The following is a 25,932-nucleotide window of genomic DNA, read 5'->3' on the forward strand; positions in this document are numbered from 1 at the left end:
ATAATTGTCCGTGTGATAAACATGGTGTGCCCAAAACGCTAGAAAAAATCTAAGCCACAAACGGACATCGTTTGGCCTTGTGACTTATTGATTGTCATTATACATATATGCATAAAGCACCACCCTGCGAATATTTTCATGCGTTTAATTCTTTTTGTTTTCTTAGGTTATGTCTACGGATTTTGTGTGTAAGTGGTGGCTCATTGTACATTCGTCCCACATTATGAGAAAGAACTTTTGAAAAAGGTGGTCCGTAATTTAGTCCGATATTAAGCCGGAACAAATATTTTTGAAATATTTTAATATTTTACACAACTCGAGATGATTTATTTTACACAAACTTAGTCTGTTCAAAGGTGGCGCTGCTAACAGAATTCAAATGGAATTAAGTTTTACTTATTGAATTAAATAATTAAATTTGATTCAGAATAATGATATTATTTCTAAAGGATTTTATTTTGAATATTGTCAAAGTAATTTAAGCTCTTTAACAATAAATTAAACATCAAAAATGTCTTTAAAAGTTTCAAGCAATCAAAACAGATTCTACTATAAATTAAATATTGTTATAATTGCTTGATAAATAATGGTCATTGATTCTGTTTTTTTTTGACGCTAAGCATATGATTATACTGTCATAGTAAACACTCGAGTATATTGAATGTATGTAATGTAAGTATACTTGAATTAATTTACATAATTTATTATCTTATTTTTCAAGATTACATTATTTACACTTCCTACAATTTCGGTTTCTTGACATTCCTCCATAAAATTGCGATGAAGGCACGATATAATTGCAACGAAGTCCTTTTCCAATATTTTTTCGTGTGCGAATGGACTTCAGGAACAACCTTTCTACTGGATACGTGCCGATGAGCAAACCGTTCAATGATGACATGCTCACATGCACATTTTCGTTATTTTGTTGGATTTGGTCGTCTGTTCTTTCTGCCAACCTTTTCAATATTATAAAACACGTTTATATTTCTTATCAACTAAATAAATCGTTAAATATTTTGCAAATATTTCAATGACAAAATGACGTGACGCTTCTCGTGTATGACGTAGAAAAAAGTTCGATGAGGTTCATATCAAAATGATTACAAAATGGAATTATGGGTTAGGAGGGTGAAAATTTGGGGTTAAATGTATTTTTTGATGGTAAATCAAAATGAAATAGATACAAATAAAAAAAAGGAGCCGTTTCGGAGGAGTTTGACCACAAAAATCCTGACACGAGATTTTTATATATTAGATATAACTTCTTTTCTCATATATATCGGAGACTCGTTATTTTCACGGTCGCTCATTGTGGGGCGTCAGCAGGGATCCGGGCGAGAAATAAATACTTCGTATGTTCCAAAGTAATTTTTATTACACAGTGTAGGTAAATCACAACACAACTTGACTCTAAATACTTTTCAATATACACAGTACAGTTCCTAGGCTAGTGTTGCTTATTCAACCGATAGTACCGTAATGAATCCTCTAATACAGAGTGCACGTTCTTTTATTAACGTTTACCCTCTCCAATCTAGGCTCTGTACACGTCACTTTGACGTTTGTGTATCGTTGATATTCCGAACTATTGACCCGGATGCGACACGGCCATCCTGTGTTACACGCGTCCTCGTGTGTTAATCTGGAACAAAAGCAAATACCGCACAGTATCATTCACGCTCGGCCCTATCTGACCACTCTACTAAAATAACTGAAATAAAAGTCTTGTGTCATCAAATAATTTTTATTCTAAACACAAATTCTATAACAACATTGAAAGATTACACAAACGAAAATAAGTGATTGACTACTGCTGCAAAGTTCTCCCCGTACAATTTCATGTACACAGTAACTAAATCATCCCTGTGACCGTGAAATCGACACATACGCACGTACACATAAGTCAACCCTGTGACTACAAGTGTTCAATGACAGTCATCCCTGTGACTCAAATCAACAGTCATCCCTGTGACTCAAATCAACAGTCATCCCTGTGACTCAAATCAACAGTCATCCCTGTGACAGACTGAAACGCAACACAAAATCAACATTCATTCTTCTAGAGTACTTGCAGCAATGTCAGTTGAAGGTTCTGAAACTTTTTCAGTATCACATATCGGTAAATCACATTTTTCATTTAAATCAATGAATACTTTAGCTCCTGGCATTTTTCTAACCCTATTATGCGCGTACTTATAGGTTCGTTTGGAATTCAAGTTTGGAAGCCTTCAACAGGTAGCGGTCACCATCCAAAACTTCTATTATCTTAAATGGGCCCTTGAATTTAGGGTCTAATTTGGTTTGATTTCTTTCTTCGTTTTCAATTAATACAAACTCGCCTACTGTAAATTTATTAAGCTTTGCCTTTGTACTATTAAACCTTTCCCTATCATATTCAGCCGATTTTCCTATATTGTTAGCTGCGCTTTCTCTTAGTGCGTCTAAATCAATGGACATTTCGTCATTTTGTACGTCGCTGGTCATCAATGACAGTGGCCTGGCTACCCTACCGATCATAAGCTCGAGTGGTGAGCACTTAGTAACCCTATTGATAGTACAATTGAGAGCTAATTGCACGTCTCCTAATGAATCCTGCCACGATTTTTCAGAGTTAATCTCTACTGCCGTAAGCATCGACTTCAGTACGCTCATGACTCTTTCAACCTGCCCGTTCGCACGAGAAGAGCCGGTGGCAATTAAATGAAGGTTTATATTTTTGCTATCACAAAATTCCCGAAATTCTTTGCTCGCAAAACACCTCCCTTGGTCAGCGATGATACGAGTGGGTGTTCCAAAAAGTGCTACACTATTTGTTACCGCTTGAATACTACTTTTTGTGTCAATATTAGCAGTGTGATATAATAAAACGAATTTTGTGAAGGCATCAATTACAACAAAAGCGTACTCTTTTACATCATTTTTCCCGCTAAGTTTGCCTGTGGCGTCGATGTGAATAGTATGCCAGGGCGACGTAACCTTAGGTATGGGGTGAAGTTCGGCTTGTATTTTACCTGATCGAGATTTAGCTACCTTACATGTTACACAGCTATCTACAAACCGTTTTACATAGCGCGACATTCCCTCGAACCAATAATGATCATACGCTTTCTCGAGCGTTTTCTCCCACCCAAGGCGAATAAGGGAATCATGAATGTTATTTATGACCGACCATTTCAATGCATGTGGTACAATCGGAAGACACCGTGGAAGACACCGTACCGTTACGTTGTACCTTTCTGTGCAGAATACCGGATCTAAGGACATATGTATTGGCTAAACTATCTTCCAACCTACCGTTATTCAATCAATCAATCAATCAACAGCCAATCGTTGTCCACTGCTGAACATAGGCCTCTCCCAAGGTGCGCCAAAGCTCCCTGTCCTCCGCCTTCCGCATCCAGTTGGTGCCCGCCACCTTCTTAAGGTCATCGGTCCACCTGGCTGGAGGGCGCCCTACGCTGCGCTTGCCGATTCGCGGTCTCCACTCTAGGACTCGTCTGCTCCAACGACCATCGGTCCTACGACATACGTGACCAGCCCACTGCCACTTCAGCCTGCTAATTTTGCAAGCTATGTCGGTGACTCCGGTTCTTTTCCGGATAATCTCATTTCTGATCTTATCCTTCAAAGATACTCCGAGCATAGCTCGCTCCATAGCACGCTGAGCGACTTTGAATTTGTGGACTAGTCCCGCAGTTAGTGTCCACGTTTCGTTATTCATATCATCGATAATTTTGATTATTTCGCTATCTTGCTGCTGTTCAGCGGCTAACCAATTTGAAGAGAGCTCGACTATATTTACTCGCTTGTGCTCTACTTTACTACAAGGGCGACTATTGTTCGATGACGATGGTAAAGGGTTTCGAGACAAAAAGTAAGCATGTGCCATGTGTTTGCCCGGTCTATATTCGACATCGAAGTCAAAACATTGAAGATAGGACCACCACCTATGCACTCTAGGCGTCAAATCCACTTTACGTTGGGAAGACTTTAATGAATTACTGTCCGTCACTACCAAAAATTTACGTCCATGCAAGTATTGTATTGTATTGAATCTTAACCGATGAACGTGGGTTCAAACCCGGGCAAGCACCTCTGAATTTACATGTGCTTAATTTCTGTTTATAATTCATCTCGTGCTTTTCGGTGAAGGAAAACATCGTGAGGAAATCTGCATGTGTCTAATTTCATCGAAATTCTGCCACATGTGTATTCTACCAACCCGCACTGGAGCAGCGTGGTGGAATAAGCTCCAAAACTTCTCCTCAAAAAAGGTAGAGGAGGCCTTAGCCCAGCAGTGGGACATTTACAGGCTGTTACTGTTACTGTAAGTATTGTCTAAAATGTTTGATAGCATTTACGACAGCGAGTATTTCCAATTCGTATGAATGGTATCGTGATTCCGCGGGAGATGTACGTTTGCTAAAATAAGCTATGACATGACGTTTATTGTTATGAATTTGAAATAAAATAGCGCTGTACCCCTCTGAACTTGCGTCTGTATGAAGTTCTACAGGGAGACTAGGACTAAAGATTTTTAAAATCGGTTCATTAGTCAATATTGAAATTACTTTTTGTCTGATTTCTTCATGCTCAGGTTTCCAAATGAAATTGCCTTTGAGGGATGTTAATCTATAAAATGGAGCCATTAAACACGCAAACTGTGCAACAAATTGTCGAAAATAAGAAGCTAATCCTATGAATTGCCTTAATTGCGTAACGGTTTCAGGAGGTGGTAATGCAGTGAGTGATTCTATTTTTCGCTTATTTGGTCTAACATTACCGTTTTCTACCTCATAGCCTAAGAACTCAATTTTAGATTTAAGAAAAGAGCATTTTTTAGAATTTAAAGAAAACCCGGACTTGGTGAGAACTTCAAGGACGGTATTAAGTCTGTCAAGTCCCTGTTCTTCCGATTCAGTCTGAATCATGACGTCATCAACGTAAACAATGACGTAATCACGTGCCAAGTTTCCTAATGCATTTACGATAGCACTTTGAAATACAGTTATAGCATTCTTCAAACCAAAAGGCATAGTCAGATATTCATATTGACCATCAGGATTACGAAGGCCGTACGCTCTATCGATTCCTCATGGCATGGAATTAAATGGAATCCACTAGCACAATCGAGTTTAGTAAAGAATTTGGCTCCTTGTAAACGTGATATTAAATCAGTAATGATGGGGAGGGGATAGCTATCAGAAATGGTATTTTCATTCAGTTCCCGGTAGTCAATACACATCCTGTCGGACCCGTCCTGTTTTTTAACTAACAAAGCTGGGCTAGCAAAAGGCGAACAGCTTGGCCTAATTATATTTGCCTGTAAAAGTTCGTCAACTTTATTTCGCATAACGTTACGTTCCTCAACCGATAACCTATAAGGACGTCTTTGAACCGTTTTGCTCGGATCCTTTAACCGTATCTCTAATTCACCTGTCATGACGCGTGTAGTAGGCATACCGGTTACAAAATATTTCGAATAACGATTTAATATCTTTAAAAGTTGTGATCTATGTTCAAAGGGTATATCTGTATCGATACATTTAAAATCAGGCCAAGAGTTTTGGATAGTGCAGCTATTAACAACATTATTTTTTAACAATTGAAAGCTAGTACTCGTCATCACAATCGAAAATCCTAAATTCAAAATTTCACGACCAATCATTATGTCACTGCGTAAATAAATATCAGGTAAAACATGTAACAACAATTCTAATGAGTGCTCATTAATCATAACTTTAGCTAAAATTTGTTCTGTTGATTTTACACTGCTTTGGCCAATACCAGTTAACGAAACAATATTACAACTACGTTTTCCGCTAAACTTCGTAGCCAAACTTTCCTTTATTAATGAACACCATTACCAGAATCATAGTGAAAATTATAAGACTCACCGCGATGTTGAAGGTATCCAGTAGGAGGTTCTACTACGCACAGGTCGACACGACGCTCGGCCGATGTACTAGCGCTGGTGTTGCCACCGCGGGAGCCAGTTCCTGCAGTACAGCGGCTTGCCACATGTCCCAATACTCCACACTTGAAACATCTGATGCTCGTTGATTTTTCTACACGATGAGAAGTGGAAGCCACGTCAGTCTTCACAGGAGATTTTGGCTTGTAGTTTTTGGGCTTCGATCTACACTCAGCCTGCCGGTGACCCAATTTCCCACAGCCAAAACACTTTAATGTAGGCTGCTTGTAAAATTTTGCTCGCTTGCTATCAGTTGTTGACAACGCCTCTGCTGCAGGAGCTTTTCGCTTTTGATACGAGAAAGCCTGCAATTCTTTTTGTAGTTGCTGGCGGGAAGTAATTTCCGTTGTAAAAGCAAGACGTTGTAATCGTGAGTCGTGTTGAGAAATGTGCGCTAGGGCGGTTGCTACGGCGATCTGTTCTTTGGTGCAATCTTTCCAACGGCTCATCAATGAGGTAATAATCCGACTCGCGCATGCAGCTAATGACTCGTTGTCTTTTAATTTTTCACTATTTAAGTTAATGAGGGTACCTGCACATGTGTCTGTAGATATGAATCTTGCAGTGAATAGGTCCTTAAATTCCGGCCACGATATCCCAGGGTATGACATATGTGACAACCATGATGATGCGGTACCTTTCAGAGCCTTGCTAATGACAACAATGAGTTGACCGCCACGTGGTGGGTTGTCTTCGAAACAAATATTCACTGTTGCACACCAAGATCTCGCGTCACTTTCTTCTTTATCAGGTTTGAATTCCGGTAGAGTGAAGCGACGACTTGATTCATGCGGTCGTAGCGTAGAGATCAGCGCCATCATATTTTGGTTCTGTTTTTCAATAAGTTGTCGCCATAATTCTTCATAATTTAGCGGTTTCTCAGCCCGTCGAGATCCCACTCCTGATATCGGAGACTCGTTATCTTCACGGGCGTCAGCAGGGATCCGGGCGAGAAATAAATACTTCGTATGTTCCAAAGTAATTTTACTACACAATGTTAAATCACAACACAACTTGACCCTAAATACTTTTCAATATACACAGTACAGTTCCTAGGCTAATGTTGCTTATTCAACCGATAGTACCGTAATGAATCCTCTAATACAGAGTGCACGTTCTTTTATTAACGTTTACCCTCTCCAATCTAGGCTCTGTACACGTCACTTTGACGTTTGTGTATCGTTGATATTCCGAACTATTGACCCGGATGCGACATATATAATAAATGAACCAGTACAAGTAATAACTTATCATTTATTTATTTTTATTATACCTGACGAAGTTCCGGATGTCGTATTATTTTTAAAAATAATGACGTCAGCAATGCTGACGTCATCTTCATTACAATCTTCGTTATTCATAGTAGTAATAATTAAACACTACAACTTCTTCCAATAAACCTTTTATTGAATGAATGTAAATAACAGAGTAGAGCTCCGCACTACTCGGCTACTTGTGCCGGACTACCACGTGTAAAGACCACTACTCGTATTTATACCAAACTCGAGAGTGGGGAGCTTTACAAAAATAATCATAAAACATTTTTATAAATTGTGAACATGAACTTAACCTTTTTAAAATAATGACTAGTAATTATAATTTAAAATAATAATTTTAGAATATTAATTAAATGAAAAGTTTTTATGAAAACATAATTAGACAACGAAAACAAATCATCCCAAATGAATGATTCATTTGAAATGATTTGTTTTTACTAAATAATTGTAACTAGTTTTAAGAGTCACAATATCTTAAGTAACTTAAGCAAATAACTTAAATAAATGATATTGCGCCGATATATTCTTAAAGTTTTAGGATCTTAATAAATCGAATTAAACAAAATATTATATTTTTTAATTCGGTGGAAGTCTTAAGTTCTTTTTTTAATAAAGAGCGGTCAAACTTTTTTTTTAATCACAAAGTAATACCAATTACAATACAAGAAATCGATTGTTATTAAATCAGATGAAATAACAAAATATGTGATTAATAAATATATTAATTAAAGTACATAAATATTTCTAACATTCATATTCTATAAAAGCAGGGAATCTTACATAACCGATGGTTCCGCGCTCAAGCCCGGGCAAGCATTGCTGATTTTTCTTTAATTCATCTATTGCTTGGCGGTGAAGGAAAACATCGTGAGGAAATCTTCATGTTTCCACCAACCAGCAATGGAATAAGGTTGGACCTTATTCCATTGCTGGTTTTTACCTTTTCCTCAAAAAATGAGAGGAGGTTATTGATCATGACTCGCACGTCACCTAGCCGGCAGTTTCTAATATAGTCATCGATGTGTCGCTCCCGTAGTAATTAATTTCGAAATTATAAGTTAGGTTCAGGAGTTGAAAAAACCTTATTCGTTATATATACATTTTATTCAGCAAAATAATAATTTCTTGTGTATGAAAGATTCGCGTGCATCAGAATGACTGTACAAAATGACAGATCATCTTTAAAATCCTACCAGCATTTAGTACCTTTGTTTAAATATTTAATACCTAAATCATTAACAAAAAAAAAAAAAAAATCACTGGCCATTTATAATTTCCGCAAAAATGTCCCGTATTGTGCAATTGTTTTTACACTACCATTATGTACCTAAACACACGTTTTTTAGATTACTAACTCAAAAAATAAAGATAATATTAGCGAAATAAAAAAAAAATAGTGTACAGACCGCTCTTACCGCGGAGGTTCGTTCTGATGCACACGAAAGATTCAATATAAGACTGTTAGAAATTTTGCGAATCATAAAACATGAACTAATGGGGGACAAAGTAAATAAAACAAAGAATAATTGCAAGTCTTTTATTTCCTAGAAATCCCTCTGGGATATACGCATACAACCTTCCAATCTAGCGAACTAGATTTTCACAAATCTTTTTTTATGTTAGGTAAAGATTCTATACATTATTCATATAATAATTAACACCTTTTTCTTTGATTCTAGAAAATTCTATTTTAAATTTAATATGGAATGCGATTTAAAAATGTTTAAATATATTAAAATTGCATTATCATTCAAAATATTAACTATTGATGATAAAAAATTCCCGTTTAAAAATGGCCGCGCCATTACCTTCCAAAATATCTTATATGTATTAATTTCTTCACAAAGAAATAATACAAAAGACATTTTGAGTAAGTCAATAGCAGAAATCTAATTTAATAGTAACTGTGATGTATGTTGAGAAAAAAGTGTTAAATATATTGTTATCAAGTCAAAAAACATTCACCCATTCATTGTTAACACCTAACAAAGTACGATCATCCATAAGCAATCTTAATTAAACTTATCTAAGTAGATGTTTGAAAAACTCTTCACTTATTTAATCTTAATAATCTTACGTCAAATTATAATTAGGATAATTTTATATTTAATACGAGAAATGCATTATAGAATGCACGAATATGTAATTTAGATTAAATCTAAAAAAATATAAATTGTACACATATCAATGTACACCTTTACGATACATACTTATATACCACTCCGGTTTTACCTGACAGCTCATTATCACGGCATGTTAACTCTGGTCTGTCGATACAAATAATAACTAAAATATATTTTTCCATATCAATAATGTATTTAATTGTACTTGTAATAAGTTACCATAATAGTCCAAACTTAGGGCGTCTACTAGTAGAAGCTATTGAAGTTCCACTATACACCTTCTGACTCCATCATAAAATCAGCTTGATATAAATATTACAAATAGGTTAAAATCCACTTCTTGTAATATTTACCTTCTCCTCAAAAAGGGAGATGAGGTCTTAGCTCAGCAGTGGGACATTTACAGGCTGTTACTTAATATTATATGTGCTAAAAGGCATGAATACAAGCAGGCATATAAAACCAGAGTACTATATAGGGATATGTATAACACACATCGCGATTGTTAATAGTAGGGCACTTCCATTCACTCTGATTAATTGGTGTCAAAGAAGCTGCCAATTTCGTCCCTTAAAATATCACAATAAAGTATATTATGAATTTAAAATTATAATTTTATCGTACACCATGATACACCAGAGATCTATAGAAAATTAGTCTATATTCGCATTGAACATTTATCGGCAAAAACTATTCAGACTGTATATAATAATAGTGCAATCGTTCAACCAATATAAAATACATGATCAGACGTGTCTATATTGATAGAATATATTATGTAGTGATAAGTCTTGGCGCGGTTTTGCAAAACGCTACAAAAGTCAAAATGATTTTTATGTCATTTTTTTTTTTTTATATTTTTCGTTAGTCTTTTCCTTTCCAACGCATCCTCTTTCTATTTGTATAATTTTACTAAAAGATAACTCATATTTTTTATGAATGGAAATTTAAAAAACATTTTTAGTTTTTTTTTTTTTTTTTAATAAGTTATTAGATTAAACAATTTTATCGATATCTCAAAAGTCGTAAGTGAGATTAAGGGTTTTTGCAAAACTGCGTCATAAATATAACTTACAATGATTACTAGTTTACTCATCAAGGAAATGCGTCTTTAGGTATTTCATCATACCGAAAGTGCGAAATCTCTTCGTTCCGATAACTTTGTACAGAGCGTCATCGCAGATGGCGAACTGTTTGTTGTTGGGGTCATAGAGATTCTTCTCTTTTATGATGGTCCAAACCCTCTTGACGACTTCATGTCGTGGCATCTCATCCTGGCCCATGAGTTCAGCCAGCGCCGGGGACAGCTTGTAAGCGCGCGTGTAGCCGCCTCCTTTACCGCGACTGCCGGCCTAGAATAATATTACATATGTATTAACAAACTTGTAATTCTGTTAAGTGGTCTGTAGGAAGGCAAGGAAGCAAATATAAATTAAGATTTAGGATGGTATGGATAAGGCCACTGCCTTGAGACAATTGTTTCATTCCTATAGAGCACACCATTTAACAAAGTTATTAATGGTTTATATTGTTGTTAAAACTAATTTTACTAATTTCTATTGTGAAAGCAACTGTATCTACCTTCTTAGGTTTAGCAGCTTTCTCCTTCTTCTTGCCCCAATCACTATCAGAGTCTTCTGATCCCTTCTTCTTCTTGCCTTTCTTCGGAGCTGGCTTCTTTTTCTCCTCCTATAATTTGAAATATAATTTAATATACATCATTATTACAACTACTAAAATTAAAACCATATGATAACATCTTAGAAATATATATTTGGAATTTGGCAAACTTTCCGATTGTATCAGTTTTTCTAACATTGGATTAGGAGGGAATAGCGAATATCACATATCGCTCACTTGCGACGATAGTGTGACATCTCAAAAACCTCGATTTTGCACGAAACGATTTTTAAACTTTCAATTTACCCTACTTTTTCATTATTGCACAGATGATGTAATACTGTAAGAGCGTGTTTTACATCCATCAATGTAATGTTTCTTTGAATTAGACCGTGTAGTGCGATTTAATTTTAGCATCAATAAAAGCTCTGGCTGCATTTTTCAGTGCATCATCTATGCATTTTTTTGTGCATGATTCGATTGACATCAACGATTATTTTTAAGCAGATAGACCTTTTGTTTCTTTATTTTTCTTTTTAATACACTTTTACGGTTCGATTTATTTTATTGAAGCTGGTGTTCCGTTCTTATCAACTCTGGCATAATGGTAAGCTGGTTTCACCTTTTCCATAGAATGAACTATAAATGAGCAATGCTTTTCAATATTTCCCAAATTCCATTGATTATTTAGGTGTTGTCGTTAGACGTGAATTATACTGGCTCAACATTTCTTTGCAAGTTGGCTTAAGTTCAGTTCAGTCATATCTTTCTTGGTTTTAGATGATCAGTTGGGATTACCACTATTTCTTTCTTTTTCTTCTGGCAATTAATTCCCTATCTTGGTCTTTCTTCCCTTTTTCTTAGGTTTATACATCATTTCAATGACGCCAGGGTCAATTAAAAGTGGGGATGTTTTCTATAATAGCATTCAAAGTTCTGTTGTGGTGTATGACATTTATTATATTATTTAGTACATTTTCTTTTAAAGCTGTTATATTTTATTTGTAGGCTGACCTTTCTTGATTTTGATTGCTTGCTTGCAAATTTGCTTTTGTGCACCTTGTCGTAGAGATGTCGGTTAGTTCGTCTAAAGTAAATGTAAAATTTGGTTTTTCTTGTACGTCTTGGTAATCCGGGTCTTTCACTGAGTCATCGATGTTTGTAAAAACGCATAAGCAGAAAGTAATTTGTTCTATATTCGAGTTAAGTTATAACTTACATTGAAGTTTGTACCAACTTTCGTGGAATTACTTAATGATAATTTCACGACGGGGGCTATAAGTTTGAAATGTCTCTTGATTCTCTGAAATTGGAGGATAAACACGAGTACAATATAATAGACAGGTACCAACATTTTCTCGAAATATTTACCTACCTTTTTACTACATAATTCAGGGCCAGCTAACTCTGAAGTTTTTTTTTCATATTTTACAAAAAGCACTATGATAAAATAATACATTACATTGTCAAAAAGAAAAAAAACTATCAAAATTATACTTACTATTTTACCAAAACGGTGATAACTTTGATTATCAAGTTGTTCGCAAAAACCGCAAGCACTTCACACTAGCACTAACAGGGCTGTAAGACAACTGAGCTGTCACTTTTTTAAAGTCAACCAGAACGCTGAATGAGATAGTGCACACTGTAATATTTGAAACTCTCTCTCTCATAGCTCTGCCATTTTTAGAGCAAAAAATATCACATTTTTGCAGATAATAGATCGCGATAAGGCGATTCCGAATTTCTATAAAACCAAAAATCGATTTCTTTGAAATATCACACTGTCGTTGCAAATGGATGATATAAGTCCACTGCAGTTTGCTAGTCTTCCTTGAAAATGGACGTAGCTTTCCAATTTAAAAATAATGTATGTAATGTGTAGATTAAAAACACAATAGACTAAAATAAGTTTAGTTATTCTCACAAAAATTGGAAGATTAATAATTATAAATACCTCAGATTCACTATCATTTGTGCCATCTTCTTCTTCCTCTTCAGAACTCTCCTTTCTAGCTTTCTTTGAAGATGCCTTAGCAGCTGGTGCCGCGCGTTTGGCTGGCTTTTTCTCCTCTTCCTAAAAGTTAGTAAAACAAGGGAATTAAATCACATAACTAATAAAACTGATAAATTTTAAAATATATGAGCATTTTATAGAGCTTGTATGTATTTATAGATATTGGGTGAAATTGGGTAATTGAATATGTCTATAAAATAGTTTGAATATTTGAATAATATAAGAAATAAAAACTGGAATAAACTAGTAAATTTTTTTTGAATTTTAAAAGTGATAGTTTCTTTTATTTACCTCCTCTTCTTCATCTTCGTCTTCCTCTTCTTCTTCCTCATCAGAACCCTTACTGTTCACGAAGTCCATGACGAGTTGATCAATCACCTTTTTCTTCTCGCTCAGATCAGTATCGAAAACCTTTTCCAATTTCTGGATGACCTTCTTAGTCGAGGTCTTTGCTAGGTTCGCGTTTTTGAGGATCTCTGTAAAAAAAGATATTAAGCACTATAAATCACTTTAAGTAAAACATTTGTTTAGTTTTAAGTGTCTATATTGGCCTAAAACAAACTACTTCACAATACATATCCCTAACTATATTTATATATACATATATATATATATATATATATTATTATTATTTTTATATATATTTGTATCTGCAATCAACTCCTCGGTTTAAATTAAATTGGATATTAAGCTTCCAAAACCTTGACTGTATATGAAATAAGTAAATTGCTGAATCCTTACCAATATTATAAATGCGAAAGTGAGCTTGTTCGTTACACTTTCACATCTTAGCTACTCAGACAATTATCATAAAATTTTTGCATGCACATTGTCAAGGATATAATCTGAATATTAATAAAATAAACACAACAAAGAAACTGATAATACTTTATATAAATATATGTACAGTAATACTTAATATAAATAATATTCTACACAATTTTATTAAATTGAACAACTCATAAGAAACAATAGATTTATTAAAGTAAATAACACCAAAAATACAGCATACTTATTAATTAATTGTTATAGTTATGTTAAATTATGAGTTTAATTAAAAATAGTCTATTTCACTTTGAGGTAAAATTACACAATAAATAATTATTCGTATTTAACAATATATTTAAATAAGTATAAATGTAAAACAAATAAAATTTATTTTAAGAATTATTGTATGATAATGTAGTTAAATATCGTAAAAATAGCTTAAGTACATTCATAATCGATATTTTATCATAAATTATAATAGTATTATTGAGAAAAGATTAAGGAAAGAAATATAAATGATAATTCGGCTATAAGTGTCATAATGCATTTCCCGCCATTTGCTATTTAATCGATAACAAAGCATCAGGACGAAAATATGCACAAGTATAACCACAATCGACTTATATTGTAAATAAAGTTACAAAACAAATACTTATTTGAGCCAATAAATGAATAATGAGATAATTTTATGTGCAATACAGTTAGACGGTGCAAGTTCTGCGTCTAATGTTCGTATTTTTGTATGGCGTTTCTGAACGAGGCCGCGCAACATGGCGTCTTAAAATAAATTGATAAAACATTCAGAAAATATCAAAAATGTCTGTTACTAAAGCGTAATGAGCAAAATGCTTCGAATAAAAACTGTTCTGATAATAGATGCGCGTCTTATTTAATATAAAACCATTTATAAAAGCAAGCCCTTTTAGCGTTCCATACGTGGAGCATCGATGTTGGAAGTTACGCGTTGCATAAAAATAAACCACCAGTGGGTAGACCTAAATAGGAGGTTTAAAATAATGGCGTATATATCAGAAGATCCGCACTATATGCTGAAACAACTTTCACTTGAAACATTTTCGTATGGATGTCCTACTATCAGAGATATTTCAATTAAAGGATAAAAAAATCAAAGTTCCTTTGAACATTTATAGGAAGCCATTACGTGAAGCCCGGGCAGATATGCTTCATAGCGATTTTATATTTATTTTGCTTTGTTAAATAGATTGGAGTGTCAAAATGATGATAAAATATTATGAGTATAATAATCAACTTACTCGCGATTTCCTTTTCAAGATCTTCTTTACTAACATCTGCCATTTTCTTGGAACAAGTAGATTCGGCCAGCAACACAAGGAGGCACAGCCACACAATAATATACCTACGCGCTAGATGCTACACGGCGTCCCAACGAAAGTAGCCGAACAATGATTCGGATGTTTTCGGCTTATTTTCATGCGCCAATAGGATCTAAGGATCAAATTCATAAAATATGCGTTCGTTCATCGTTAAAATATTAACATAACATATTTTGATAAAATATGTTATGGATTATGGTATGTAATAATTAGAAAAAATACAATACTACGTTTTACATGTAAAAAATATTATTATGATATACTATTTTATATAAATTCATTTTCTATGTTATTTTCTAGATTATATTTCTATAGAATAGAATAGAATATGATTTATTGTATAACAAAAGAGTTACAGAACCATTTTAAAAACAAACATATAAAAAACGAAAACTATTTTATACAAAATATATACTCACCTTAAAATAACAATAATAATTGCAGTAAAAATATAAAATATTCATTAACAATATAATTACTTGAAATAGAAATGAAAACCTAACTTATTCATAATATAGTTTATTATTATCGGTGGAAACTTAGCTAATGAACGTATTGTTTTATATTATTACGCTATAGGTATTATCACATCTCATTGTTTCCTTAAAAAATAAAAAAATATTGAAATAATAGTCAATGAACGCAACTTCAAAGATTAGTGAAGAATTATCAGTGTCGATCTTGATCTTCCTTGTCAAAGCCATGTGTATTTTATTTGTTGACGAATGCCTAACCTAAAAAAATATATTTTATATTCATTATCTTCTAAAAATTAAAAGAAAATGGCTAAAGTAAAGAACAAGAGAAACGCAGGATTAGCGGATAAAGTTCATAATAAGAAAAAAGCCCAAGCAAATAAGAAAAAGTTAAATCCTTTTGAAGTTCATATAAATAAGGAGAAACTAAAAGTTTTAGGAAAGAAATCTAAACATGATAGAGGATTACCTGGAGTTGCACGGGCTAAAGCTATACAAAAGGTAATAATTGTTATTTTGCTTAACGTATTTAAGTATATAAGGAGAACCATTGTCGTAATAGTGACTATAATTGTAATGATACCATTTACACAGAACAGCTATACTTTTTTGCCAATAAACCGGTTTTTTCTTTAAAATAATAAAAAAAAACTTATTGTCATTATTCATTTTACAACATACTTAAACTAATTATTGTTTTAGAGGAAAGAAACTTTAGGTACAGAAATGAAATTAATAAACAAAACAAATACATTCATCGATCGCCGTATTGGAGAAAAGAATAACCAGATATCTGCAGAAGATCGAATGATCGCCAGGTTCGCGGCAGAGAGAGTTAAGCAGCATAATAAGAAGAGTATTTACAACCTTGCTGATGATGAAATATTGACACACAGGTATTATTCTCATAATTCATCTCTTATTACACTCATTGTAACAGCCTGTGAATGTTCCACTGCCGGGCTAAAGGCCTCCATTCCCTTTTTGAGGAGAATGTTTGGAGCATATTCCACTATGCTGCTCCAGTGAGGGTTGGTGGAATACACATGTGGCAGAATTTCAGTGAAATTATACACATGCAGGTTTCCTTACGATATTTCCCTTCACCGTAAAGCATGAGATGAATTATAATCACAAATTAAGCACATGAAAATTCAGTGATGCTTGCCCGGGCTTGAACGTACGATCATCGGTTAAGATTCACGTGTTCTCACCACTGGGCTCATTACACTTATTCATGTAAATAATTAAAAGATAGTGCTGTTAAACCACTACACAGTTTGTCTTGATTATTATTAGTTTGTGTTTTAATTTTTACCATTGTCATAATTAATTATTGTACAGTAAGTGAATAATTTTTTTTTTACTGTTATTAGAGGGCAGACATTAGAGCAAATAGAAAAGTTTGATGATCCAAGGTCATCAGATGATGAAGATGAAGAAAAGCAATTTGGAGGCTTAGATAGTAAGTTTGAGCGTCTTTTTAACTACTAACTAATGGTTAAATAACTTTTGGTTTATGAAAAAAAACACATATAAGGCCTATGAAAACTTGCTGGTGCATTTATGGGTTGAATATCCAATATTTCGTAAAGATTCACATGTAGATCTTGAGCCAAGATGGCTTATCTCTAAATATGTATGATGTATGTTTATATTTCTTTCTTTTTTCACATAAGTACATAAGAGATTACAAAACCTAAACTAAATTTATTTTGATGAAATTTGGTATGCAACAAGCTCGAAGCCCAATGACGGTCATCGGCTTCTTTACTTAACACGCTACCCTGTGCAATAATATATTAATTTATTACGAATATTTTTAGATGATTTTGTATCGGAAGGCCATTTTGGTGGAGGAGTCTTATCCAAGGCAGAGTCAAAAGATGGAGCCAAATCACATAAGGACTTGATTGAACAGCTCATTGCTGAATCAAAGAAGAGAAAAGCAGAGAAGCAGAAGGAGAAAGAGCAAACTCTAGATCTAACAGAGAAGTTAGATACTGAATGGAAAGATTTACAGCCAGTTGTATTTAAGAAACAAAAGGTCCAAGAAGAATCGTTGATTGATAAATTGCTAAGTAAAGCGGAAAATGGACAGGATTATGATAAAATAATGAGGGAGTTGAGATTCGAGAAGCGGGGCACAGTAAGTTTATTTTATAGTTATATATAGTTTGTTGTACTAATACAAATTATGTATAATTAAAATAAAATGCCACTTAATATTTATCTAAATTTAATTAAATTAAGAGAAGTTATTACTATTAATAATAGTGTTTATATTAGCCTTCAGATGCTCTTAAGAGTAAAGAGAAGCAAGATGAAGAAGAAAGAAAGAAAATAGAGGAATTAGAGCATCAAAGAGAATTGAGAATGATTTCTGAGGAAAACGTGGCTGCTCCCAAGAATGTTAAACCAACAAAACACAGGTAAATACAGTCTATTGCTTGAAAGTTTTTCTTTAAGTAAATGATTTTATTTAATACCTAAACTTTAGGTACTTTAGCTAGATTTTAATTTTTATTTTAGGGTTTTATTAGAAATAGTTGTACATTTCTAATGTAAGCTTGCCTTAAACTAAGATGTTTTGTCCCCTGTGCCGGTAGTGACACTGGCTACAATAATACTAAGTATTGCTATTTAGCGATAGAAAATAGGGTGAGTATGTGGTACCTACCCAGACGGGCTTGCACAAAGCCCTACAACCAATTAAAATAAATCAAAAGTGTAATGTTAATGTAGTGTTTGATTTCTAAGAGTTTTTCTTTTTGTTATAAATAATTTCTAGATCTGCTGATGATTTAGACGATAACTTTGAACTGGAGGATGAAAAAGAATTCATGTTAGCATACGACAAAGATGGGAAACCGCTTGTACCGGAACATGTGCTTAAGGACTATTCAGGTATTTACAACCCATCTTTATATATAACAGAATAATAGACTGACTTACTAACATGTCACACAGCCCAAACTAATCAGGTTAGCAACATGATATATATATAGCAATTATGACGTCAGGGAAGCCGTAAAGCGCTAGTTTATTATAAAACAAATATATTTATGAATATTCCAGCAGATCCTGACATACTAGTCCATTTTTACATATTTATAATTCATGTTGCGATAATAATGCATCCTAACGGAACGACCTCTCCGATTTCGTGATTTTCTAAATAAAACTGAACTTGTGAAGCTATGAGCAAATATTATTATATTATTTATAAACTCAAAGCGCTGTCAATTGACAATGCGACGCTATCATGTAAAATTAATAATGTCTGCCATATGAGCTAGTTCTAAAGAAATTTCGTTCGCCAGCTCCCTAGACATATAGTATATATCCAGCTATGGGCAAAGACGTAAATTTTTTTTTTAAATTCAACCTAATATAATTAATCAAAAACTTATGTTTAGTACCCAACATGAAAAAGACATTTGACGATGGTGTATCCGATACGTCTGAAGAAGAAGGTAGTGATAATGACGAAGAAAGTGATGATGAAGATGATAATGAAGCGGAGAAGGATGAAAATATTGATGTTAATAAAGGTGAAGATGCAGACTCCGATGAAGAGACATCTGATGATAGTGAATCAGATCAAGTAATGGACAAACAATTTAAAAGTACAACTGAGAGTAGTGATAGAAATGAAAAACTTAATGAAAGTAAAACTTTGAAAAGAAAACATAGTTTAAATTCTGATGATGATATTGTATCTAATATTGAAGATAAGAAACAAAAAAGTATAGTAAAATCGAAAACAGAATCCAAATCAGAAAGTAAAAATGAAATGAAATTAAATAGTTCAAATGATAATAATATGTCGGATAATGATGATGATGAATCGGCAGATGATTCTAACGACAGTTCTGATGATGAAAAAGACAATTTTAATAACCTTAAAGATTTAAAAGGAACAGATGAATCTGAAGACGATGATGAAATTGAAAATAGCGATGAAAAAATTGATTCTTTCTTCGAATTAAAATCTGTCGAAGGTGATAAATTAAAGGTAAGATAAAATCCAATTAATAATGGTATTTATTCCTAAAAAGTTTCTATAAAATGCTGTATATATTATATACTTATATTTAATAGGTAGTTCAAATTTCAAAACGTAGGTAGGTTGTGAAAAATATAAAGAATATTCCAAAAACTACTTGAAATAAAACTAAAAACATATGACAAATACAGATTAAAAAAGTATTTTAAATTTTCAGGAGTTATTAACAGGGAAGTCGCCATCACAACAGTCAATCGCTCTACAAAAACTAATGAAAAGCTACGATCCAAGTTTATCGGAGAATAACAAGGAATTACTTAGCAGGCTATTTGCACATTTATTGCAATATACACACGATGTATTTTCGAATGTAACAGATGAAGCGGAAATAATAAAATCGTTTCTCATCTTCGAAAGATTAGTGCCGTATTTCTACGATCTAATACACATTAACAAGGTTTCGACGAAAAAGTATCTAGTCGAATTGTTAAAAGAAAAATATGACGCTTATAAGCGGAATCCTAAAAAGGTTCCAGATTTAAATACGCTTATATTCTTTAAACTAGTTTCTTTATTATATCCTACGTCGGACTTTCGGCATCCCGTCGCAACGCCATCTATGATTTTCATGTCAGAAATATTAACATTAGCAAGGTTTACGGACGCTTATTCAGTTTCGAGAGGGTTCTTTATAGTGTCCCTTATATTAGAATATACAGTTCTATCGAAAAGATATGTTCCAGCTGCAATTAATTTTATAAGGGGTGTTCTATATTTGTGCGCGAATACTTCTGTTCTAAATCCAGTACAAGTCGTGCCACCGTTCCGTTTGCACAAGAGCACGAAAATTTTGATTTTGGAACGCGATTGTTCACAAATGACAGCCGAACGCAAAATGGCGGCCAAAGACCTCGCAGCGAGTGAAATTGATGACAGCTTAAAAATACGATGTTTACTAACAGCTACATTCATGTTAAGGGAATTTTTTGACAATTACATAGAAATAGAAGCTTTAGAAGCCATTTTTGAACCACACATACAGATATTAGGTCGTGTGGATATGGATTTGTACCCGAAGAAAGTATCAAAAAAAATTTCAGAGGTATTGAAATATATGAAACAGACGTTGGAAATGAAGACATACACGCATATGTCTAGAGAAAAAGTTAAGCCGAAAGCATTAAGGCTCTACGAACCCGATATTCAAGATGTGTAAGTATTCATATATTTATTTAAACATCGAAAGGCTTACCATTGAGAGCGAAAGAGAAAGATAGTCCATTATTGGATGGATGGATGAACTTTGGTTTACGAAGCGCTCAATAAATTTTAAGATTCTTGGCGTTTTTTACCGTGTGTTCTTCAGAGGATGATTCTAAAATTATTTGATTGAAACATGTATTTGTTTTACTTAAAAATACGCCTATCTTATTCGTGTCTATAACTGCTCTCCAAAAAAATTAAACGAGTTTTCGTGGTCAGTTAAATATTTTTTTGCATTTTTGCAGCTTCACTGGCAGCAAGAGTTCTAAACTTTCCAAAGAGAACGCAGATAGGGCGAGATTACAGGGCAAGTACAAGAAGGAAATGAAGGGAGCTCTCAGGGAGATAAGACGAGATAAGGCGTACATCGCATCTGTGAAGATACGGCAGAAGATCCAGAGGTTAGTGACCTTTATTGAGTATGACAGTTTAATAGCGATTGGTGGCTTTACATCTATACTAGTGTTATAATTTAATATACTAATCGAATATTATAAAATGTTGTGAAGCAAGCTTGATCCCTAAAGAGGACATAGGATATTTTTTATACCTAACATGTTCCCTCCTATACAACGATACAATATATAGAGAAATTACTTATATATTTAATATGTCACGTGATTAAATTATGACGTGACGTATAAAGTAAAGAAATAGATTCGACGCGAATCAAATGCATTGATAATATGTTGTCTTTGTCCATCAATGGTATTGTTAATTATTACTTGTTGCCAATGCAGAACTTGAGGTCTTATGGGAGAAAAAAAATAGATTTGCTATCTAACAGGTTTTAAAACAAATATATCGATTCCATTTCTCACGAAAGAAAGGACAAATAATTTGTTTTTTTTTTTCAGTGACAACATTCGTAAGGAGAAGGTCAAACAGATATACAAAGACGCGTCTATTCAACAAGGGGAGCTGAATAAATTGAAACGAATGAAATAAAACTGTTACTTTATCTGAATAAATTCACAGTAAAAAATATATTTTATTTGTTATAATGTTCTTCATATTTAGACAGAATATTGTTTTTATGTTAACATTTAAATAAAAAAGTTTAATGTTGTATTATTAGCAACGCGATGAATTATGCTAATTACCAAAAAAATAACGATAGTATTATTAAAGTCACGACATAAACTTGAAAAAGTTCATATTCAAAAAAATAGACAATATAGTACTAATTTATATCAACAGTATCAAGTTTGTGTCATAAAACATTTGTGTGTGTGACTAAAGTTCTGTATATACACAATTAAAGATGTCCCACATACGAACACGTGCGGTTAAATAAAAACAAAAAAGAATATCTACCCCTGTGAGGGAAAAATACGTGAAATTAACTACCATTAATTAGGACTTAATAAGTTTTTTAATTGATTCAATGTCAAGGACGCCGATTGGCGTTCCACATTTTCCACATTCGCGTTTGGACTCTACTACCACTTACCATCAGGTGGAGTAGTCATTTGCCCTCTCGGCGAATATAAAAAAAAAGAAAAAAACAACGCTTATATATTTACACAAACGATTCGTTTTAGCCCGTCAAGATAAATAAGACAATGTTGTTGGATTAAAAACGCAAAATATCTATTTAACTTCCCGAGGACGTTTATAATTCTATGCGTGTAATTTTTTTACAAAAACGTATTCAAGTAGGGCGGATATCCTATCGATATTATCTATAATAGTAATAATAATCGATGAACTTTAATTATTTATAATTGCAGCCATTTCTATTTTTATGATTTGTAGTCTATATTCACTTTAGTCAATATATCTGGCACTATATAGTAAATATGTACTTAATTTTCTTATTATTATAAAAAGGAAAGATTTGTTTGTTTGAAATAATTTGACGAGCCGGTTGGCGTGGTTGGTAGATACTTGCCTTTCACGCCGAAGGTTGTGGGTTCGATTCCCACCCAGGACAGACATTTGTGTGCATGATATGTCTGTTTGTACTGAATCTGGTTGTAATTATCTATATAAGTACGTATTTACATAAGAAAAGTAGTATATGTTATATAGCTCTGCTTAATTTGGGATCAGATGGCCGTGTGATAAATGTCCCAGGATATTATTATTATTAATGGATAAACTCTGAAACTAATGAAGCAATTTTAATAATACTTCCATTATTAGACAGCTACTGTATGCAAAAGTATTATAGGCTACATTAATTTTTTGTTATAAATAGATTTCACGATGAAATAATGGAATGTAAGAGAAAGAAAAAGCACTACCAAATGTTATGTGTGCTATTCTTAGTGCTTATAATAATACCCAAATATTATAGCGACCCCCACTATGACAGATTTTGAAGGATTTATGTCACAAACCGAATATAACGCGTACAAAGCGGATTCTGCTAGTGCTATATAAAACTAGATAGGGAAATAATAAAATATATTGAAAAATTACAAATTCTTATCATGTATTATGTAAAACAATTCATAAATATACAAACATTAACATACTTGTAAACAATGTAGTAGACTCTTATCTATAGCCTATTCCAATGGCTGGAGGTGTAACAATAAACAAATATTATATTTACATATTCCATACAATTTGCTTATAGCTGTGCTACAAACAATTATTTATTAATATAACTTTATTTATAATACATAACTATTGAACCTAACTACTTATAAAGTGATATCATAAATTATTCAAGATCTCTTCTAGAATACTCTTCTTGTAATCGTAATAGGCTATATACATTTTGTGATAACAATACTCAGTGAAATATTTTTTTCACTTAATATATTGTAATTATACATTTTATGTGCCTGTGTGTAATATATTACAAAATCTATTTGCACTGAAACTATAGTATTTTAATCATGACTTAATAAATCTTGTAAAGAGTCCGGAGAACATACATCAGATGTGCAATTCCTTTCTGCCGTCATCTTTGTTTAGTTGCCAGATGGAATAATTAAGACAGGTGGCAAATGTAAGCCAACACAAATAGGGGGCCATGAGGTATAGAGTTTTTTTGTTAATCTTGAAGAAGCTCACTGTACAAGCTGTTGCAGCGGCATCCAATGCTAACATATGAATTAAAGCCTGAAAGACAAAAATTATACTTATTCTCTATATGTATATTGAGATATATATACATATATATATACATAAATCTGGTAAATTTAATATAACAGTTTAAGCAAGCAAAACCAAAATAATAATAAATGTTTCCATATATATTTATTTTTTAATCTGATATATGTAAATAATATATACTGCCACTGGTTTTAACTTAACTATTTTTTTTTAAATAAATAATTCATATTTACCAAACCAATCTGATGAAACTTGAAGAAGACAGGTGTCCATGTCCAATTCAATATCAAATGACCACTATACAATGCCAAGGGAATTAATGCATCATCTGTAAAAAAATAAGTTTCTACATTTATATTCAAATCAATGTATCAATATTTATCTATAGCCTATTTCAGTCAAAGGAATAGTGTCAAAAAGCTTTAGATTTACACATTCCATTAATTTTGCTCATAGCTTTGCTATATTATGTACTACAAACAGTTCTTGATTAATATATCTTTAATTATAATATAACATCCCCACTGTACAGCCATCTGTATAATAGTTGCAGTTATTTTACTTAAGGGAAGTAGTACAAGCCCATTTGTGTAGGTAGCACCTACTCATCAGATATTCTCCCACCAAACAATTTTATAGCTATCTATGGGCTGTGGTGACCACTTATCAACAGGGGGGGGGCCTGTATTTGCCCTCCTATATAGTAGAAAAAATTATTTTTATGTAGAATATATTTTTATTCCATAGTTCAAAATTTTTGTAATAATAAAGAAAGCCAAACCTGTAAATCCACCACAGTCCTCATAGACCATGTAGGAAGCATATCCCATTCCAGTATACAGAGCTGTCCAGGCAGGACCAAACAACCAGTTTGGTGGATTCCAGCTGGGTTTATTAATTGATTCATACCAGGATGTCCCATTGGCTGATTGAACTTCACCACTCATGGTTAGAGCACCAACCCACCCACCAATATTAGGGAGGATCATTGCACCAATGGCTTTCCAGTTGATCATCTTGATGTAACTGCAAATTCATTCTTAATAACAAGATTTTCTACTACTATCGTAATAATTACTACTAATATTAATTATTATGTCACCACAAATCAAGTCAAATAAAAATATAGTTTATTCAAGAAGATATCACAAGCAATTTTGTTATTATACAAAGTTATATTTTATAAAAAAAAAAATAGATTATATTCAATGTCATATTTTATGTATCAATAAAATATTTTATTTACAACTTTCAAATTACCAGAAGAAACCTATCAGTGGGTATTATGATCCAGTAACAAAAATTTGTATAACTTGAAGATTTATTAAATAGTCGAACAATGGATCAAATTAAATCGAGAATTACCACTTATTAAGAATGTAGATTCTACCGAATATAGCCGCCAGCGGACCGAAACTCAGTAACTACTACATATATCAGCTAATCATATTGTAAATACAGTATAGAATATTGAAAACTAATTTGCCAACTGCGTATTATGAAACGGTATTGTAAAACAAATTTGAATTTTTACCTGATCGGGTATAATAAGATTTTAAAAAGCTTAGGTTAAGTTACGACGTGGTTCTAATAGATAAAATAAATCAACCAATGCAGATAGTGACCGAATATCAAATAATGATATCACTTTAGTAAATAAAAGCAGGTTATCAATAGCCGATACCAAAATTCATATTTGTCAATTGTCTCATTATTGGTAAAGCAACAGGTAGGTAACTTTGAAGTTACCTACAATAGACAAATGACAAAGTGCTATAAGTGTTGCTGATGTACAAAAATTTCTAGAAAATATATTTAATTTATCGCCGCTATGATCTTTTTACATGACAATCATTGTATCACTGATATAAAAAAAAAAGTTGAAACTATTAAGTAGTTATTAAAGAGAAAATAACGTCATGTCGACAATTTCGAAATCACGGAAGATCGCAATAATATCAAACAATACCTGGGA

The 25,932-nt window shown here is 33.0% G+C and overlaps 4 protein-coding genes across 6 annotated transcripts; 1 reads left to right on the top strand and 3 right to left on the bottom strand.

The window, feature by feature from the left end:
* Nucleotides 1–1,281: 1,281 nt before the first annotated feature.
* Nucleotides 1,282–7,313, bottom strand: LOC126778036 (uncharacterized). The gene is made up of 3 exons (XM_050501384.1): nucleotides 7,309–7,313; nucleotides 5,901–6,964; nucleotides 1,282–1,645 (listed from the first exon to the last, which is right to left on the bottom strand). Exons 1-3 carry the CDS (start codon nucleotides 7,311–7,313, stop codon nucleotides 1,641–1,643), a joined length of 1,074 nt encoding a protein of 357 aa, XP_050357341.1. The 3' UTR covers nucleotides 1,282–1,640.
* A 1,464-nt stretch (nucleotides 7,314–8,777) lies between these two features.
* Nucleotides 8,778–15,197, bottom strand: LOC126778275 (uncharacterized). Its single transcript, XM_050501766.1, has 5 exons — nucleotides 15,057–15,197; nucleotides 13,306–13,490; nucleotides 12,955–13,074; nucleotides 10,959–11,066; nucleotides 8,778–10,729 (listed from the first exon to the last, which is right to left on the bottom strand). Exons 1-5 carry the CDS (start codon nucleotides 15,097–15,099, stop codon nucleotides 10,466–10,468), a joined length of 720 nt encoding a protein of 239 aa, XP_050357723.1. The 5' UTR covers nucleotides 15,100–15,197; the 3' UTR covers nucleotides 8,778–10,465.
* Nucleotides 15,198–15,833: 636 nt separating this feature from the next.
* On the top strand, nucleotides 15,834–21,891 carry LOC126778092 (nucleolar protein 14 homolog). Its single transcript, XM_050501463.1, has 10 exons — nucleotides 15,834–16,114; nucleotides 16,316–16,509; nucleotides 16,990–17,078; nucleotides 17,440–17,762; nucleotides 17,903–18,045; nucleotides 18,405–18,520; nucleotides 19,033–19,631; nucleotides 19,840–20,834; nucleotides 21,131–21,286; nucleotides 21,743–21,891. Exons 1-10 carry the CDS (start codon nucleotides 15,920–15,922, stop codon nucleotides 21,831–21,833), a joined length of 2,901 nt encoding a protein of 966 aa, XP_050357420.1. The 5' UTR covers nucleotides 15,834–15,919; the 3' UTR covers nucleotides 21,834–21,891.
* Nucleotides 21,892–23,304: 1,413 nt separating this feature from the next.
* Nucleotides 23,305–25,704, bottom strand: LOC126778303 (translocator protein-like). Of its 3 annotated transcripts, none has more exons than XM_050501802.1 (4): nucleotides 25,492–25,704; nucleotides 24,739–24,983; nucleotides 24,191–24,285; nucleotides 23,305–23,963 (listed from the first exon to the last, which is right to left on the bottom strand). In XM_050501802.1, the coding sequence occupies exons 2-4, from the start codon at nucleotides 24,971–24,973 to the stop codon at nucleotides 23,778–23,780; spliced, it is 516 nt and encodes a 171-aa protein (XP_050357759.1). In that variant the 5' UTR covers nucleotides 24,974–24,983; nucleotides 25,492–25,704; the 3' UTR covers nucleotides 23,305–23,777. The 3 variants fall into 3 exon arrangements, with proteins under 3 accessions (XP_050357759.1, XP_050357760.1, XP_050357761.1); XM_050501803.1 differs by lacking the exon at nucleotides 25,492–25,704 and adding an exon at nucleotides 25,323–25,465; XM_050501804.1 differs by lacking the exon at nucleotides 25,492–25,704 and adding an exon at nucleotides 25,218–25,379.
* Between the last annotated feature and the right edge of the window lie 228 nt (nucleotides 25,705–25,932).

Source organism: Nymphalis io, chromosome 25 (genome assembly GCF_905147045.1).
Source record: "Nymphalis io chromosome 25, ilAglIoxx1.1, whole genome shotgun sequence".
Taxonomy (NCBI): domain Eukaryota; kingdom Metazoa; phylum Arthropoda; class Insecta; order Lepidoptera; family Nymphalidae; genus Nymphalis; species Nymphalis io.